The sequence below is a fragment of the Falco rusticolus genome, chromosome Z (genome assembly GCF_015220075.1).
Source record: "Falco rusticolus isolate bFalRus1 chromosome Z, bFalRus1.pri, whole genome shotgun sequence".
NCBI classification, from domain to species: Eukaryota; Metazoa; Chordata; class Aves; order Falconiformes; family Falconidae; genus Falco; species Falco rusticolus.
Genome location: NC_051210.1, coordinates 34,323,853 through 34,340,812, shown reverse-complemented (window position 1 = coordinate 34,340,812; position 16,960 = coordinate 34,323,853). Strand labels below are relative to the sequence as shown.

General features: G+C 38.8%; 1 protein-coding gene across 2 annotated transcripts in view; it reads right to left on the bottom strand.

Annotated features, from left to right (window-relative positions):
* Positions 1-16,960, bottom strand: part of MEGF10 (multiple EGF like domains 10) — a 109,941-nt gene that overhangs the window by 6,052 nt on the left and 86,929 nt on the right. For both annotated transcript variants that reach the window (XM_037374372.1, XM_037374373.1), the window contains exons 17-23: positions 14,887-15,015; positions 12,985-13,113; positions 10,291-10,419; positions 9,581-9,817; positions 8,104-8,231; positions 7,811-7,934; positions 2,002-2,046 (exon numbers count right to left, since the gene is read on the bottom strand). In XM_037374372.1, the coding sequence (XP_037230269.1) occupies positions 2,002-2,046; positions 7,811-7,934; positions 8,104-8,231; positions 9,581-9,817; positions 10,291-10,419; positions 12,985-13,113; positions 14,887-15,015 (921 nt within the window). The remainder of the gene's footprint in view (positions 1-2,001; positions 2,047-7,810; positions 7,935-8,103; positions 8,232-9,580; positions 9,818-10,290; positions 10,420-12,984; positions 13,114-14,886; positions 15,016-16,960) is intronic.

Genomic DNA, 16,960 nt, shown 5'->3' with positions numbered 1-16,960 from the left:
AAAAGAGTAACAAGCTTGTCTTAAGTTTCTGTAAGGTGCACATAGAAGAACTGAAATGGACAAATCAGGTGGCTTGTAATTTCAGGATTTAACTGAAGGATAGATAACTAGTTTAAGAGAAGATGCATTTTCTTATGCTGGGAAGAGATTTTGTGGTGTCTGTGTTACTTTGTTCCTGTGTTCTTTTGTGATATGCTGTGTTATTACAGCTTTAGAGCTGAGACTTTCTCAGTTGTTCCCAGCATAAGACTGACCGCGGTGAACATATCAGTGCTCACAACTTTGTGACTCCTTTAAGATATATAAATTGGGCTTCTCCTAATAATAGAATCATAGAATCATTTAGGTTGGAAAAGACCTTTAAGGTCATTGAGTCCACCTGTTAACCTAACACTGCCAAGTCCACCATGTCCCTAAGTGCCACATCTACACATATTTTAAATACCTCCAGGACTGTGACTCCCCCCACTTCCCTGGGTAGTCTGTTCCAACAACTCTTGGCAAAGAAATTTTTCCTAATACCCCATCTAAACCTCCCCTGGCACAACTTGAGGCCATTTTCTCTTGTCTTATTGCTTGTTACTTGGGAAAAGAGACTGACAGAGCACTGGAACAGGCTGCCCAGAGATGTTGTGGAGTCTCCTTCTCTGGAAACGTTCAAAACCCATCTGGATGCAATTTTGTGCAACCTGCTTTAGGAGAACCTGCTTTAGCTGTGGGTTGAACTAGATGATCTCCAGAGGTCCCTTCTAACCTTGACCATTCTGTGAATCTGTCTCCCTACAACCTCCCTTCAGGTAGTTGCAGAGAGTGATAAGGCCTCCGTCAGCCTCCTTTTCTCCAGGCTAAACAACCACGGTTCCTTCAGCCACTCCTCGTAAGACTTGCTCTCTAGATTTTTCACCAGCTTTGCTACACTTGTTTGGATGCACTCCAGCACCTCCATGTCTTTCTTGTAGTCAGGGGCCCAAAACTGAGCACAGTATTCAAGGTGTGGCCTCATCAATGCGAAGTACAGAGGGATGATCACTTTTTGCTGGCCACACTGTTTCTATACAAGCCAGGATGTTACTGGCCGTCTTGGCCACCTGGGCACACTGCCAGCTCATATTTAACCAACTGTCAACAAACACCCCAGGTCCTTTTCCGCTGCACAGCCTTCCAGCCACTCTTCCCCAAGCCTGCAGTGTTGCATGGGGTTGTTGTGACCCAAAACCAGGGAATGTCAGGTATAATAAATCACTCCTTCAGCTTAATTGGTTTGCATTATACTCAAGGTGACAAACCAGCTGCTGTTGTATACATATTTAACTTATTATTCATATGGACTTAGCTACACTTTTTTCATTGTTTGGTTATCCAGGCATTCCAGTCACTGTTGGCATACCTTAATCATGTAACAGAAAGTGCCACATACCAGTATGGTCCAGTATGAAGTCTTACAAGAAAACTGTATAATTCAAAAGATCATAATATCACCACCACCCTACCTTTCTGTAGCTTTTCATTCCTCTCTATGTATTAATATTTTGTTACCCTTTCCAAAGGCCTGTACTGAATGGGATGAAGCACTGCAAGCTTGTACTCATGCAGTCCTACATTGACCACATCAGTTGCAAGAAGATTTGGCTCTCTTCCAAAGCCTTTCATGAGAGGCAGCATACATCCTTACCTGGCTCACTAGGCTGAATTCAAGGCCATCCCCCTTGTGCTGTCTAGAATGGAGCCATTTCGTGACTCGAGCATTACAGAAACGTTTGATGTATGTGACACATAGGGGACTTAGAAATGCTTGGTTTGTTGGTTTGTTTTTTTAAAACCCTCCCCTCAAAAAAAGAAAAAAAAAAGCAGCAAGCAAACTTCATGCATCAATTCATTATCTAGGAATAATGTAGTCCAAAATTATTTTACATTGTCTTTACAAAGAAACCAAAGATAATTCAAAAGATTAAACTGAATGTCTATGTCACTTCCTCTAAATGCAACAGAAAATAACCTCACCTTTCAAGGACTTTCCCAAATATCCTCTATCAAGTCCAAAAGCACCTGGGAAAAATGATGTAAAAAAGAGTAGTTTTAAAGACAAAGAAAAGTGATTAGATAACAGCTTCTAAAGCTGGACTAATTTCTACCTCAGCAGAATAATTCTCTTACAAGCACTGTGAAAGCGCACAATATAGGGTTTCAGAACCATTGTTATTACTTGTTTGCACACTTTCAAACAGTAGCTCTATGAACAGGGAAGGTAGCTAAGGTCATAAGGGACCATTAAATTATCTAGCTTAACCTCACAGGCCACTACATCTTCCCCAGTCACTCTTGAATGAGCCTAAAAATGAATGTTTGATTAAAGCATATTTTTTGTCTGGGTAAACAGTATCTACCAGAAAGGCATCCCATCTTGACCTGAAAATCTCAGAGTATGCAAAGTTTACTCCAATTCTTGGTACTTTGCTTCCAAAGTTAATCACTCCCATTGTGTTGTCCATGGTCACTCTGTTCCAGTCCCTTGACCTGCAGGAATGGCCTTAAATATGTAGCATCTACATATTTAAGACTACAGCTTTGCAATCATCTGTTGGTAATAGATTTCGCTCAATATAAATGCCAATATGAACATCAGCAAGCAGCAATGCCTGACAACTGAATTCAGAGCTTTGATTGATATTATGGAGTGCTGGTTTTTAATCAGATTGTGTTGTGGTACTATGCTAGAAGCCTTACAGAAGCCTATCACTTTATCTATACATCTTTATAAACAAAATCCATAGTTTCCAAGAACGAAATTATGTTATTTGAGGAGATCTGAACAGGAAACTGCCAGAACCCCTGCCTCAACAAGTTCACCAGATGCACACCACTAAGCTTAAGCCAGAGAATTGATTCAGCAGGTGGAGGTCAGTTGGTAGGCAATAAATCAATTCCTGGTAGAACTGTGCCCTCAGCCCCACAACAGAATTTAATTGATTTAATAGATTGTGCAATGTTAAAACCACTGATTAGAGGATTCTGTCAATTCTTAAACCCTATCTAGCTGCAAAACAGGATGACATTAAAAAAATACTGACTATAATAAAAAACAAAGCAATAATACTCCTAAGTAGCTCCCTACATGGGTGGAATTAATGTAGGGCATTGTGAACTATAGTAGTGAAATGGGCTGGGACGATACACCAGCTGAAAAACAAAACCTGAAGTTATGGGGAGGAGATCACAAAGTAAGACCCTTGAAACAGGGGACAGAAACTAGATCAAAGGTAAGCAAATCTAAAAATCCGTGAACCGGAGGAATTAATTATGGAAGGATGCATTAGTCCCAGGCATTCCCTGATTCCAGGTCAGCCTACTAGCATTTTTTTGAGTCTGACTGAAACATTCCAGAAACAAGATAACGGTGAAAGGAAGGAGCATATTTTAACAGTCCCCAGAAAGCAGACAGCCCTTTCCTCCTTCTTAGCAAGGAATTGAAGGACATGAAGTGAAAAAAAAAAAAAAAAAAGTAATGTCTGGAAGGCAATTGGGCCTTTGGGCCTGCCTGTTTGGAAAGTGGAAACTTATCAGTGGATAAGTGATGATGGCCCACAGATTTTAATTCCAGTTGATCCTTAGAGACAGTTGGCGAAGCTTTTAATAGACACAGGAGCAAAAAATTCAGTTCTAACACACCAAAATGCCAAGAAGCCGGGTGCGTGATCTGGACAGCAAAGAGTTAAGATTACCAGTGTGAACAGCTTGTAATCCTCATACTGATCTGGAAACCAAAATTTTAATAGGGACACGGCTAACAAACCTGTGATATTGTTTGAGATAATAGACTAAAACCACTTGTGTGTATTAAGGTGTTGATCTAAAATGCATGTGTTTGTATTATTAATTCGGAACTTCAGTTGTCATTTAACAAACAATAGTCCTAATACTATGTGTGAGTAGTTTTAGGTATATTTACAGTCCAAAGTTATCGTACCCAAATGAAACAAAGCTGTAGGCTGTGAGGTGAAGGATATAATTAGGGTAAGTTATGCTTTGGGTTAATATGCTTACGGATAATACTACACTTGGAATCAAAAGATACCCAGAGTAAAAACAGAACATCATCAGTCCAAGTCACCCATGGTTTTATAACTTAGTTCTAACCTTTACATAGGGATTTTCAGTTGCCTTCAATGAATCTATTATTCCTGCTTGTTTGCCTCTACCTAAATCTGTGGAAGACCCCCTTCCCATGGGTATTCTTCCCACAGACATAGCAGGGAGCTTGCTGAGATTGTGGAATATAATGGATACCCTCCAAACAGTGAATCTTCATTCCTCTGAAAAAAAAGTGTTGCTGTGCAATTCAGCTAGACATTTGATTTCCCCACCATTAGTAGCACAAAGTGTACGTGTTTTGAAGAGGAAAATGTAACTTTCCCTGACATCATATCATATGGGCAACAACAGATTTGTGACCGCGGATACAAGTAACCAACAGCCTGAACTATAATCAACTTGTAACTACATCCTGTGTGTACAGTGGAATAAAAGGCAAGATTGTCCCAAACCAGATATCTGTAATTATAATTGTGCCTGGTTCGGGTTTGATGAGAATGGACCTCAGGGTTTTATTCTGTTTGACCTGGGATTCTCTTTTGTCTCAGTGTCAAATGAGTCAGTGTTTTGGTCTTGCCAAAATGTGATAAATTGTTCTACTTGGAACCAACACGATTGGGTTAAATACTATTGGATGCTTTACATCACCCTAAAAATAGACTGTCTGTGCTGGAATCACAGTATAACATATAAGGCAGTAAATGTAGACTTTGCAGTGATTGCTGTGTTACCCCTGGTGACGCTCCAGATGGTTTGATCTGGGCCTGTAATGATGGTAATATGTATACCTCTTTATGGGCTGGGTGACCTGAACTCCAGTGTACCTTCAGCTTCCCAACATTGTGCTCCATGTGAAAAAGGACTAGTGTCCGACCCCACTGGGTGGTTCTCATGGAACAGATGAGAACAGAACTGAGAGGACATGTGGAGGGGTGGCAATACTCAGGAGCTGCCACCCGCATAACCTGGGGAATGGAAGGATCATGGGGATTTTGCTCTACTGAAGCCAGTTTTACAAGCTATGTCACAAATGGCTCTTTGGAATCACATGGCACTGGACTTTACGTTGTTACATCAAAATGGACTTTGTGGCTACCTAAACCTCCCCAGTACTGATTGCTGCATCTATATCCATGGTACACAGGACCTCAACATCCAACTAGAGAAGATATGACAGGTGGAGGAAGACACCTATGGACTTTGAGAATCAATGAGGAATAGCTGCCTTTCAAATGTGTTTCATTGGTTTGGGCTTGGTGTTACTAGTTGGATCCAAAGTTTAATACAATATGCTTTGATGTTTATTGTGATTATAATTATCATAACCATAGCAATATCTTGCATAAAATCAGCTATAATGAAAGCTGTTAACATTAAGATGATTCAACTTACTAATTATACACCTTTACTGGGAAAAGATGAAAACATGGGAGAGAGAGACAGACTCCTCAGTCTGTCTAAATCCACATTATATGGTGGTCCGCTTGGTGAGTTGTGACTAAAGTCCACAGGGTGGGATGTGGTGGTGTGCTCCCCACCTCCACCATCTTGACCTAACAATGAATGGCTGTATTCAGCTCGAAGTGGAGTGCGGAGTTTGACCTGAGCAGCAGCTCTATCCCACCAAACAGATAATGGATGCAGTCTGACAAGTAGGCTAACTGAGTGACACCCCAGGTAGGCAGGGACCTCACAGCCTGGTGTTGCTTCAGTGAAGACCAGGAAGACTCCTGCACATCTGTAACCATAAATCTGTGTCTGTACTGAATCCTTCCCACTCATGCACTGAGTCACTGGGCCCAACTGACCTTCCCGAACTGACACCTTGTTAAGGGCCAACTGGCACACCATCTTGACTTAGTCCCACCCTGCCATAAGTATAAAAACTGGCATTTTAGATTTTTTTTTTTTTTTTTTTTTTTGAGGATGAGAACTCTTAACTACGTGACAGACTGACATGCCTGGACCTCTCTCCTCACCAAGAAGAGATGCCTCTTTGGTAAGATTTGCACCACTGACTACGTCAAATGTTACTTGGGATAATATTACTAACAGAAGTGCTCTACTCTTAACTCAAGCTCTATTTTTGCAGCAAGTGTATTTACCAACAGCAATTCCACACTTCTTGTATCTGTCACTTTAATAAATCATCTATTTGTTCAACTTTGTGAAACTGTTTCAGTGAAAGTCTTTAATGGGACTCTGACAGGCAAATGTTGACTCTCAGTGAAAGTCCTTAAACTGGGCTCTAACACGCAAATATTAAGTCTGATGAGTGGCTGTACATATAATCCTTTAGACTTAAACACATCGACCAAGTCTGAGACTAGGATTGGATCTAGCTGCACCTAGAGTCCTCTCTGAGGAGTTCAGAAAGCAAGGGGACCCTTTCTGAACCTCATGGTTCAACAGAAGGGCTGTCTAAAGTCTGTCTCCCTCCCCATCCTAGACGTATAATCCTTTAGGCCAAAATACCAACCAAATCTAAGACTAGGATTGGATCTATCTGCACATAGACTCCTCTCTGAGAAGGTGTCTAGAAAGCATGGGGATCCTCTCTGAACCTCATGACTCAACAGGAGGGCTGTATCGTCATGCTCGTCCACTCATCAGACACCCCATCTTTATTTATTTGATCTCATGTCAGCTGTTCTGTTGTTTTTACCAAGACTAATGCCCAGGTCACCAGCTTAGAGTAACCCAAGTAATCTCATTTGATCTTCTAGAAAACAGACATAATACCAGAATTCATCCAGTCCTCTAGAATCTCTGTGTTACTCAAGATCTACTGCAGTGGGTTAACCACAGCCATTATCTTGCAGCAGTCTTAAGTGCTAGTACAAATGCTCTAAGAAAATGTAAAGTTAAACACTGACAATTTTGACTGAAAACCTTTCCTAAAATAGATCTGAGCCTGAATTGTGATTAGACCAAGACTGGGGATGAGCACAAAAAATTTAATACTGCATACTGTTGTTCCGATTCCCACAATCTGATCCTGATAAGGACCAGAAATGAAGGTAATTAATTAAATTATACTGGCACTAAAAGTCCCTTTTAAGGCTTCCAGTGGTCAGAGATATGGTCAGTGCAATCCAATCTTTCTGGAATGCATGAGATTGGGAAAGGATGAAAAGACAGCAAAAGATAGCATAAAGCAGGATATGGCAACTCTCACCACTTCTCGGGAATTTTTCTTCCTAAGGACAGTGCTCTGTCTTTTGACAAACAGGAGGCTTAGTTGGGAAGATGCTCATAGAATTTACGTCTGAAACAGCTCAGATGAGAAACTACTTTCTAAAGCTTTGACTCTATTTGGTCAAAATTTAAAAAAAAAAAAAAAAGGATATATGTAACCTCTCATTTCTTTAACAAAGATAGGTAATTTTGCCAAAGCAGACTGTTAGTGTACAATACCCATTATTTAATGAAACTATTTAATAAGCAAATATTTTAATAAAAATAATAGGAGTTATTTTGCATATCATGTCTGCACTGGGCATGAGACTGATTCACCATTCCTTACAAGGAGTCACATTTTTACCTCTAAGGATACTACCTTAAAGGAAGATCAAACCTATAATCCTGAACCTCACACACAGTCTGAGATGCCTGGCATTACCTTGAGCAAAGAACCAGGAAAACAACCCTGCCTTCCAGCCCACTGCAAGCACAACGAATCATACCCACATTCTCCTCCTCTGTTGTTTTTTTTCCTTACCAAGCTCATTGAGGTAGCCACCATGTTTCCAGTCTGCAGGCAGTGTTCCTGTGTAGTCCATGACGGTGCCTCGTTTTCCAGGTTCCACATTTTTAAGGTTCACAAATAGCTGATTGTTTTTTGCCTGTTTCAAAGAAAGACAGGTAATAGAAATTAAAACCAATGGGAATTTGCTGAATTTCCATGTTATAATCAGGGAAAGCAAAAATAAACCAAATATGAAAAATTAGGGAAAAATGTAAAATAAACCAAAGGCTGGTTTACTCAGAAGCATCCAGATTTTTATGCTTTACCTTTGCCAGGGTCAGTCTGTCCATGTTGTTGACATGGGGGGGGGTAGTGCATTGAGTTAGAGTATGATAACTAGGGTTAGAGAAATAGTGACTGTTAGCATTTCCTCCATTACCGTGAGGGATGGTTTCTGAAAAGAAGAAGAAAGGAAAATGAACAACTAAAAATAACGTGCCATTTCTTTCTTAAGACGTTTTTGGCAGTGCTGCACTGATTTCAGAATCTGAATTAGTTTCTTGAAAAAAAAATCTAAAAATCTTGGACTCACTGAAAGAAATTAGAGATACAGTGCAGAAACTGACTAGTCATGCTCTTGCTTTCAGCAAAGTGCGCTCACAAGTGTTACTTGCTAACTTCTCTTTCTGCTGCGATGTCTTGCTCTCTTTTGCCTCTGTAGTCATAGCATTGTCCTAATGATATACACTTTTACCATCGAGTTCACAGCAGTATTTTTTAGTGCTTCAAGAGCATCACCACCTTTGCTGACACATCTTCCTTGACTCTGAAAACTGTTTCTGTTGGCTGCTGCTTTTCTTAATACCTGTGTGCAAAAAACACAGTATTGCCTGAAGTTTCACGTACCCATTGCATCCCAACTCAAATTCACTTTCATAGGTCGAAAGCGCCTGCTTTGTTTCAGAAGCATTGCTCCTTCCCTTCGTTTCAAACTTGAGCTACTCTGCAATCTGCCTGTCTACAGAATCTTGCCACAGCTAGTGTAAAATCCTGATTTTCTACAGCTAAAGCAGTCTTTCGGTATTCAAGCTGTTGGCATTAAATTTAAAGTCTCGGTAGGAACCATATTTCACCACACTTTTCAATTCTGTTTAAAAACAGGCACAAAGGAATAGAAATGCCCATAGTTCTACTGTTTCATGCAGAAAAACATTTGAGGATGCAAAATGTTACGTAATAAAGTGAGGTATCTGGTCACTTGTTCCTTATAAGTAACACATTTTACCAGGGTAAGCCACCTTCACAGTTTCAAAAGCAGAGATTAAAAGACTATGATGCAGAACAAACTAAGCAGCTACAGATATAGGGGCAGCATCTTTCTGAACTCAGATAAACTGTCTCTGATAGCTGAAAGGTAAGCACACAGGTCTACCATCACATCCCACTGGTCTCATGTCCCAGTTTACCAGCACCACTGTCAGTTTGATCTCAGGGGCTTCTTTCCTGTGAAAAGCAGTTGAAGGCACTATATTAGTCTTCCGCTTCCTAAAGAGGGCAATGCTTCCCTGCCTCTCTTTCCAGGAAGGCTTCCAAGGCAAAACTGTAGACACCCTTTTTGAAATCGAGTATGTCCTGTTCACAGCAGTCCTCGCTAATACAAAAAGGTGAAACATGCATATTCAAGCCCTGTTAGGGGCAGATCTGAACCCCTTCAGAGCTTAGCTAAAACAGCACAAAAAAAAAAAAAAAAAAAAAAAAAAAGAGAGAGATAGAGAAAAAAAACCTGTTCTAAATATAGCTTACCTGAAATGGTATAATCTGCATTGATGACCCTCATAGCAGGGGTATAGGTCACTGCGGGCATATTTGTTTCTTTTCCTTTCTGCTTATGTCTGTAAATGATGAACAGCACTAGCAGGAAAAGCACAACCAGGACAAGAATGATGATGCCTGCTATAGCCCCTATCTGGTAAGAATCAGCAGGGATGGCAGTACTGGTACGGCTTAAACTGTTCAAGTTTCCCACTATAATTACACCAGCTGAAATACAAGAAGAAATGAAAATATGTGGCAGAAATTCAGAGACTTACGTGTCAAAGGCTGAAGAAAATATTTCACTTCTAAATCTTTCTCCTAATTTAACTCAATTTTTAATGCCAAAATGGAACTATGTCAGAAACCAGTGTGAAGACAATCCTAGCCTTAAGGAAAAGCACTCATCTTCTTCATAGAAAGAGATATTTTCATAGAGTTTAAAATGTAAAGAATATTCCCTACTCAAAAGCACAGAGCAGGTACAACACACGCTCTTATCAGCAGGTTTGGACAGCACAGCACTAAAACATTTCATGCAACCTACATTCGAGTGCTTCATTCCAATAACCTATCACTGAGGCATCTAATATTTACAAAATCTATAGAACATTTATAATTTAATAGCATGGACTATTTAAACACACATGCCTTATCAGATCGATTTAATTTACAATAATTTCATTGCATCTAGGGTTTACCTTGGTCACACCTAGCCCCTTTCCAGCCTGGGCTGCAGTAACATGTTCCCGTGATGTGATCACAGGTTGAGTTGTTCAGACAGTCACATATCTGCCGGCATCCATACCCATATGTACCTTGAGGACATTCTGCACAAAATAAGTGTGAATAAAAATCAGACATAGTCAATATTTCTTGAATCTTTTGGTGTTACAGATCTACAGCACCCTACGAGGTAGCATTTGTTTCTAACCCCATACGTTTCTGTACAGGGCCAGCAGATGGCAATGTGTTATTAGAGATAGACCTCTATGGAAAAGATTTTCTTAAGAGGGTATCTTATCTGTGTGTGTGTGTCTATGTATGTATGTGTGTGCTTGTAGGAGCAGGAAAAGGAGAAGGAAAAGGAGAAGGAAATAGTAATCAGAAGTGATTTTCCTTTACCTGCAAAGTTGCTGCCACTAAGACAGTGAAATTAGGGGGAAAATCGAAACAACAAAGATTAAAAGCGTAGAAGACAGTGAAGAAATGGTCAAAATGTGAACAAAGTACCAGTTCTACACAAGAATGTCAGCTCTAAACCACGTAATCGTATGAGTACAGCTAGACATGTGGACAGTGTTATGTCATATGACAGTTGTGCTGATGTAGTAACAGAGCAAGAGATTAAGTGCCATAACAACGAGTCTTATATTCACCACTCATTTACATAAAAATAAAACTGGTCCTAGGCTGCTTATAGCATACTTTGATATGTAATCTATACATTAAGAAACTACTTACAGGAGACTAATGCTAAACTATGAAGAATTAGATAACTGGAAGAGTTTTGCATGATTTTTTCTCTCCCAGAATGGTTTGAATACAATAATTAATTACTGATCAAAGTGTCTCTTACATCATGTAATTAGCATGGTAAAGAATTATCCTACACTGATAAAAATTCTTTCTTTTATACTGCTGCTTCTGTTACTGGGTGGCTTGTTACATTATTGTTCTCATGGTTTGAGGAAGTGTGGCATTTCTTCACCTTCTGAGACTCAATTTTCTGATATCTCTCAGGAGTTTTATAACTATACTACCTTGGTTTTGTTGTTTGTTTGTGTTTTTTTAAGAAGCTAACTCATCTTTAATGTATTCCTAATTTATAATAATTTGCAAGATAATGTAACACAATAGATGCCAGAGAAATGTTCTTGCAGTCTTGATAAATTGAGACTCAAGTGGAATTTCATGCTTATATACTTTCTCCTTTTGGTTACATTCAATAAAACAAGTTTATAACTACTGAAGTCAACGGCTGGGCAAAAACCATCACCCCATAATATATTTTGACATTTTGAAATCTCAGTTGGAATGACAAGTCACTTTTTAAAACTGACGTTCAATTCACTAATACCAAAACATTTGTTAAATATTACTAAATCATTATCAAATTATGGTATAAGATATAAATTCTATAAAACATAATCATAAAGTTAGATTTGCCAAAGTATTCAAAATTGTTTTTTGATATCATGACATCAAGAGAGGATCTTTAGAAGTTTATCTTTTCCCAAACATTATTGCTCTTTTGAAGTGAAACACTGAAATCATTGGAGTGGAATAAGAAACTATAAATAGGTAATAATTACATATTATCAGCTATTATTTCATTGAAATAAATATATTCCTCTAAACCATTCAGATTTTGTTGTAACTATATTTGTCTTAGAAAATAAAATCCACTTCCAAATTTTTAGTGGATTTATTATTTTTTTAAAATTTTTATTATTTATTGATTAGCCTGAACATATTTCCTGTTGCAGCTGGGGTTAGACCCAATGCCGGGGAAATAAAGTGTCTGTAAGGATGGTAACCTCCCCTCCCTTTTGTTACAGTGCTGCCAGGTGTGGCACATGCTATCTTGGCTACTGCACAGCCCTTCAGATCCAGGTGCTGCTAAATCAGTTCCAGTTACAGGTAATTCATAGTGTCCTACACACATCAAAAGCAAAGGCCTTTGCATGACACAAGGATAGGTTTAAACCTTCACAGTAGTGCGCTGAATGGATTGCTTTGCACTGCACTATAATGGATGAGGTGTGGGAGCACCACTCTGTGATGTTAGCAAAAGCTGGACTGAGTTCTGTGCTTATGAGACAGATTATTCTTTCAATGTTATACAATGTTATACCACCACTGATGTCAGTGATGTTATTCTTGATTTTCTTGGATAAAGAATGATACACATATGAAAACAAAATTCCATTTAATATGTTTTTATAATGCAATTGTATTGTAAAACCAAATTGCAGAGATTAATTTTATCCACGAGGATTGATGTGGTACTTGTTATCTTTAGTTTCCTAACTATCAGTTTTAGTTGTGGTTTATGCTAATGATAGTTACTTGGATTAATTTGTCGCTTTTACATGTCTAAGTTGTTGGGGTTTTCTTTAGTTTAAAAAAAAACCCAGAACATAATACAAATGACTCTTATGTGTACTTATAAATTGAAGTAAACAGCCATCAGAATCATAATCAGTCTTAATAACTACTTCTGTGGGCTTTTATGTTTGGAAAAAGCCTAGGTCCAACTCCTGAAACTATTTTGGCATCAAAATTCCCACTGAAGCCGAAGTGCTGTATCACAACACTGGCCAAAACAACAGAGGGTCAGCTCAGGGTTTAGTATTTGCTATCAGGCACAAACAATTCCCATCCCTACTCACTCTGCTCACAGTGCTTCCCCATGAACCCTGTGCGGCAAGTGCACTGCCCACTGATGTGGTCACAGTCCGCTCCGTTCTGACACTGGCATACCAATGCACAGTCCTTCCCGTAAAAACCTAGGGGGCACCCTGCAATACAAGGAGGGAGAGGAGAAAACGAGTGAAACAACCACTCTAGAAATAAAATGCAAATATTCTGGTTAAGTATGTTACCGAGAAGTCATTTCTGTAGCCCTGCTACTCAACATGGCATTCTATAAACACAATAGATCCAAGACCTACCCTATTTCAAGTGGTTTAAAATACACATTAGGCAAATGCTACATGAAAAAGAGGTTGGGGAATTGTGCAGACAGCAGATGTTCAGAAGAATGCAGCAAGAGGTGCTCCTTGAAGAAATGGGTTTAAGAAGATATTTGAAGGAGAAGAAAGAGGGCAGTTTGTGAACCAGAGCAGGGAGTCTGTTCAGTGATTAATGAACCTTTGGACATATTTTCTGGACAGTTGATGTTGAAACATAAAATAAATAAAAATAAAAACAAAATAAAAACAAAAACAAAAAAAACCAAACAAACCAAAAACCACCCCAAAACAAACCAAAACAAAAAGCCCAAACCATATTGTATCTCAGCTCCTCACAAAGATACCATTTCAGTATGAAGAAGACGTATCACTGCAAAGAGATCATTATTCACCAGCAGGAAGCAAAATAACCATGATAGCTGACAGCTGAATCAGTATAGTAAATGTCTTCCAGAGCTGCATCCATATGGCCTTATAATATACCTGTTATTTCCTGCCACTGACATTATTCAGTTGAAAAACAAGAGTTCTGTTTTTATGAAAAACTTGTATTTATACTCTGAATGCAAAACACAGTTAGCAGTCTTATTTTTCTTGAGTTCAAAGACAGTGATTGTGCCCAGATTACAAACAGTGGGGGTGCCTGGACTGAAGATAAACCAAACTGAAACTGTAATATAATAAAGATAAGAAGCCAACTTTATCAATATCTATCTAACAAATATTTATTTCTCAAACTTTGCATGAACTCTTACCCAGCATATAGTAAGTGCCATACACCTACACCCAGTCACTGTACAGCTTGTGCTTTTATTTTAATGAAAAGCTCCTGGAAAAAAACCATTATTAATACATTAATTACATGGGGAAAATTGCAAAATAAATTATAACATTACAGTCTAGTGAGGTGAAGTTTCTAAGTTCCAAATAAAATACCTTCTGTATCAGCATATGAATTGCAGCAAAGCTAAAGCTGTTGTTACAGTTGCCCCTGGGAGGCAGCAATTACAGATATGAGATGTACTGTACAATCACTTAGCAGTGACTCAGGGACTGTGCCTCAGTAGACCACAACCACAGCTAAGCTAGAAGCTATTCTCATGGCTTCAGTCAGCTCTGTGTTATCTGACAGTCTTGGTTGTTGGGTTCTTGCTGCTGGAATACTTCTTGGGGAGGTTTTGGAGAGAAATGTAATTAGATGCTACCATCATTCCACCCCGTGGGGAATGCCTGCAAAGCTGGCACCATCTACACTATGGACTACAGTCATAGCTGCCCATCTGCAGTGGTAACATCTGAATGTCAGTCATTCATTCTGCATGTGCACACGACACTCTATCCACAGGGATGCACAGCTCCAGCCAAAAGTTGTCTTCCTCTGAAGGATGGCTTAAGAGGAGCCCAAATGTAGTGGTACGCACTCTGCCAGGTTTACACAGGGGCCTCCCCTGCAGCTATGGAGTTAATGTTCACAATCAAAAAAGGCAACTTCACAATCAAAAAAGGTTCAGCAGCATCAGTGAATAAAGTATGAAAAAAACTGAAGGAAAATTCTGTCACGGATTTGTAGACCAAGAACGGATAACAAAAGTCACTTACTTTGTGTACAGTAAAGGCCAGTCCATCCTGGGGTACATTTGCACTCCCCATCATAGGCACTGCAGTAAGCTCCATTATGGCAGTTGCATGTATGGATGCAGTTTGGTCCCCAGTGGGAAGGTGGGCAAGCTAAAACAACCCAGAGCAATTAATTAACCACAAATGACAAAGATCCTTGATACCCATGAATAGAACTGCTTACATTCACATAGCAGCACTGCTTCATTTGGGGTTTGTTGCTTTTCTTTTGAACACATTTGTTGGGCTACTCCATTTTGAGCAAATAGCCACAGGTATTTTTCTTTAACTAAAAGATCATTTTACTCTAGATAAAGTTCTCGAAAAGATCCAATGTGTGAAAGAAACCAGTGATAATACTTGATACTGAGTAACTGGGACATTCACAGTAGCTTTCTCATAGAGAAGCCATGTAGGTTTCCTTTCCTAATTTATTTTTTAATCTGCAAACAGGTCAGTTGAGCACAGTCAAGGGATAAGCCTTCTAAGCCTCAAAACTGAAAGAGAACAGAGAAGGCTGAAACACATGCTATAGCCTACAGCTTTAGAACCAATACTAAGCTTACTTCTTTTACTTCCACTGTTAGATTCTACAAAATTGCCTATACATGGTGCATATAATCAGGACTATACCTTAATCAAGTTAAGTCAGTTGCTTCTGAAGGTCCATTAATCAATACAATATTTCTAAAAACCAAGTAATTATCTATAAAGTGGAGATTTTTTTCACTCACAATCATGTCAACATGTTATGAAATAGAATTTTACTAACTGCTTTGAAAAATGTCATGCTGAATGAATTTGATATTATGTGCTGCCATTACAATAGTGAAGTGGTTCCAAAATGCTAATTAGTATTCAGAGACAGCAAAAGATAATTTTCTTCATGTCAGAATATCACTAAATGCAGAGGGGACTCTAAGAATAGCCCCTTTCTACTGATTAGGATTCACATCCTTAAGTTTTGTTTGTCTTTTTAGTAAAGAGATGCATAATTTAAAAATAGTTTTGTGGAAGTACAACACAAGTATTTCACAGGAGAGAAGAAACAGGTCAGACACAGAAGCCTTGGCTTTATTCCTGTGTAAGTTTAAGAAGGTTGATACCTCCTTGTTGTTGTGTACTAATTTGGTTGTCCAGAGACCTGTCTGAGAGCAATAAAAATTCTTGAATCCTTTAAATGTTTCCATAAAGATTCATCTATGTGTGAGCTGTATTTTTGCAAAGTGTTATCTTTGCCCAGATTGTACTTCATTAGGAAATATACTATGTTGTATTGAAAAAAAAGTATACCAAGTTTGTTGTTTCCACTTCAATTGTGTGTTATAATGATTTTTATTATTGTTTTGTATTTGAAATTAGTGGCCAACTAAGAAGGAATGTAAATTACATATAGATGAAAGGTTAGAAGTTTCAAAAAGGTCACTAGTTCCAAAAAGAAATTAATGGAATCATTATTTTCCATGTGAACGAAAGGCCTTTATACAAAGCAAATAAACTTCCTCTGTTACGGTTCATGAGCACAGCCTCAATAGACGCTTCCATTCATATTGCTGGCACCATTCTCTTGTTATTGATTCAGTGAGTAAGTCCCTCCTCCTCCTAAATACCCCTATTCTGCTACTCTCCCAAGTACCTACTTATTTTACCATAAAAACAGGGACCTTTGTTGCTACTGCCGTCCAGAGGAATAGGCCCAAGATTTATTTTGGTATCATATTGAATTGTGCATGCTAATCACTTCACAGAATTTAGCCAGCAAAGGGTTTTTTTCCAAATTGACCAGATGTCACATTGCACTGGTACAGAGCCAGCTAACCTGGACCAGTCAAACCATAAATGATATAAACCAATGAGGCATGTTATTAGGAAATGCACCTCCCTGGAAACCCCAGCACAATGTCTTTAAATTTCTGACATATCAAGGTCTGGTATAGCTTCTTTTATTCATAAAAATGGGTTGACTAAAATTTTGGCATGTATGTGTTTCAGACTGTGCAGATTCTGGTACCTTATGGAATTGGATATGCTGTTTGTGAGAATTTTGCTTCAGATA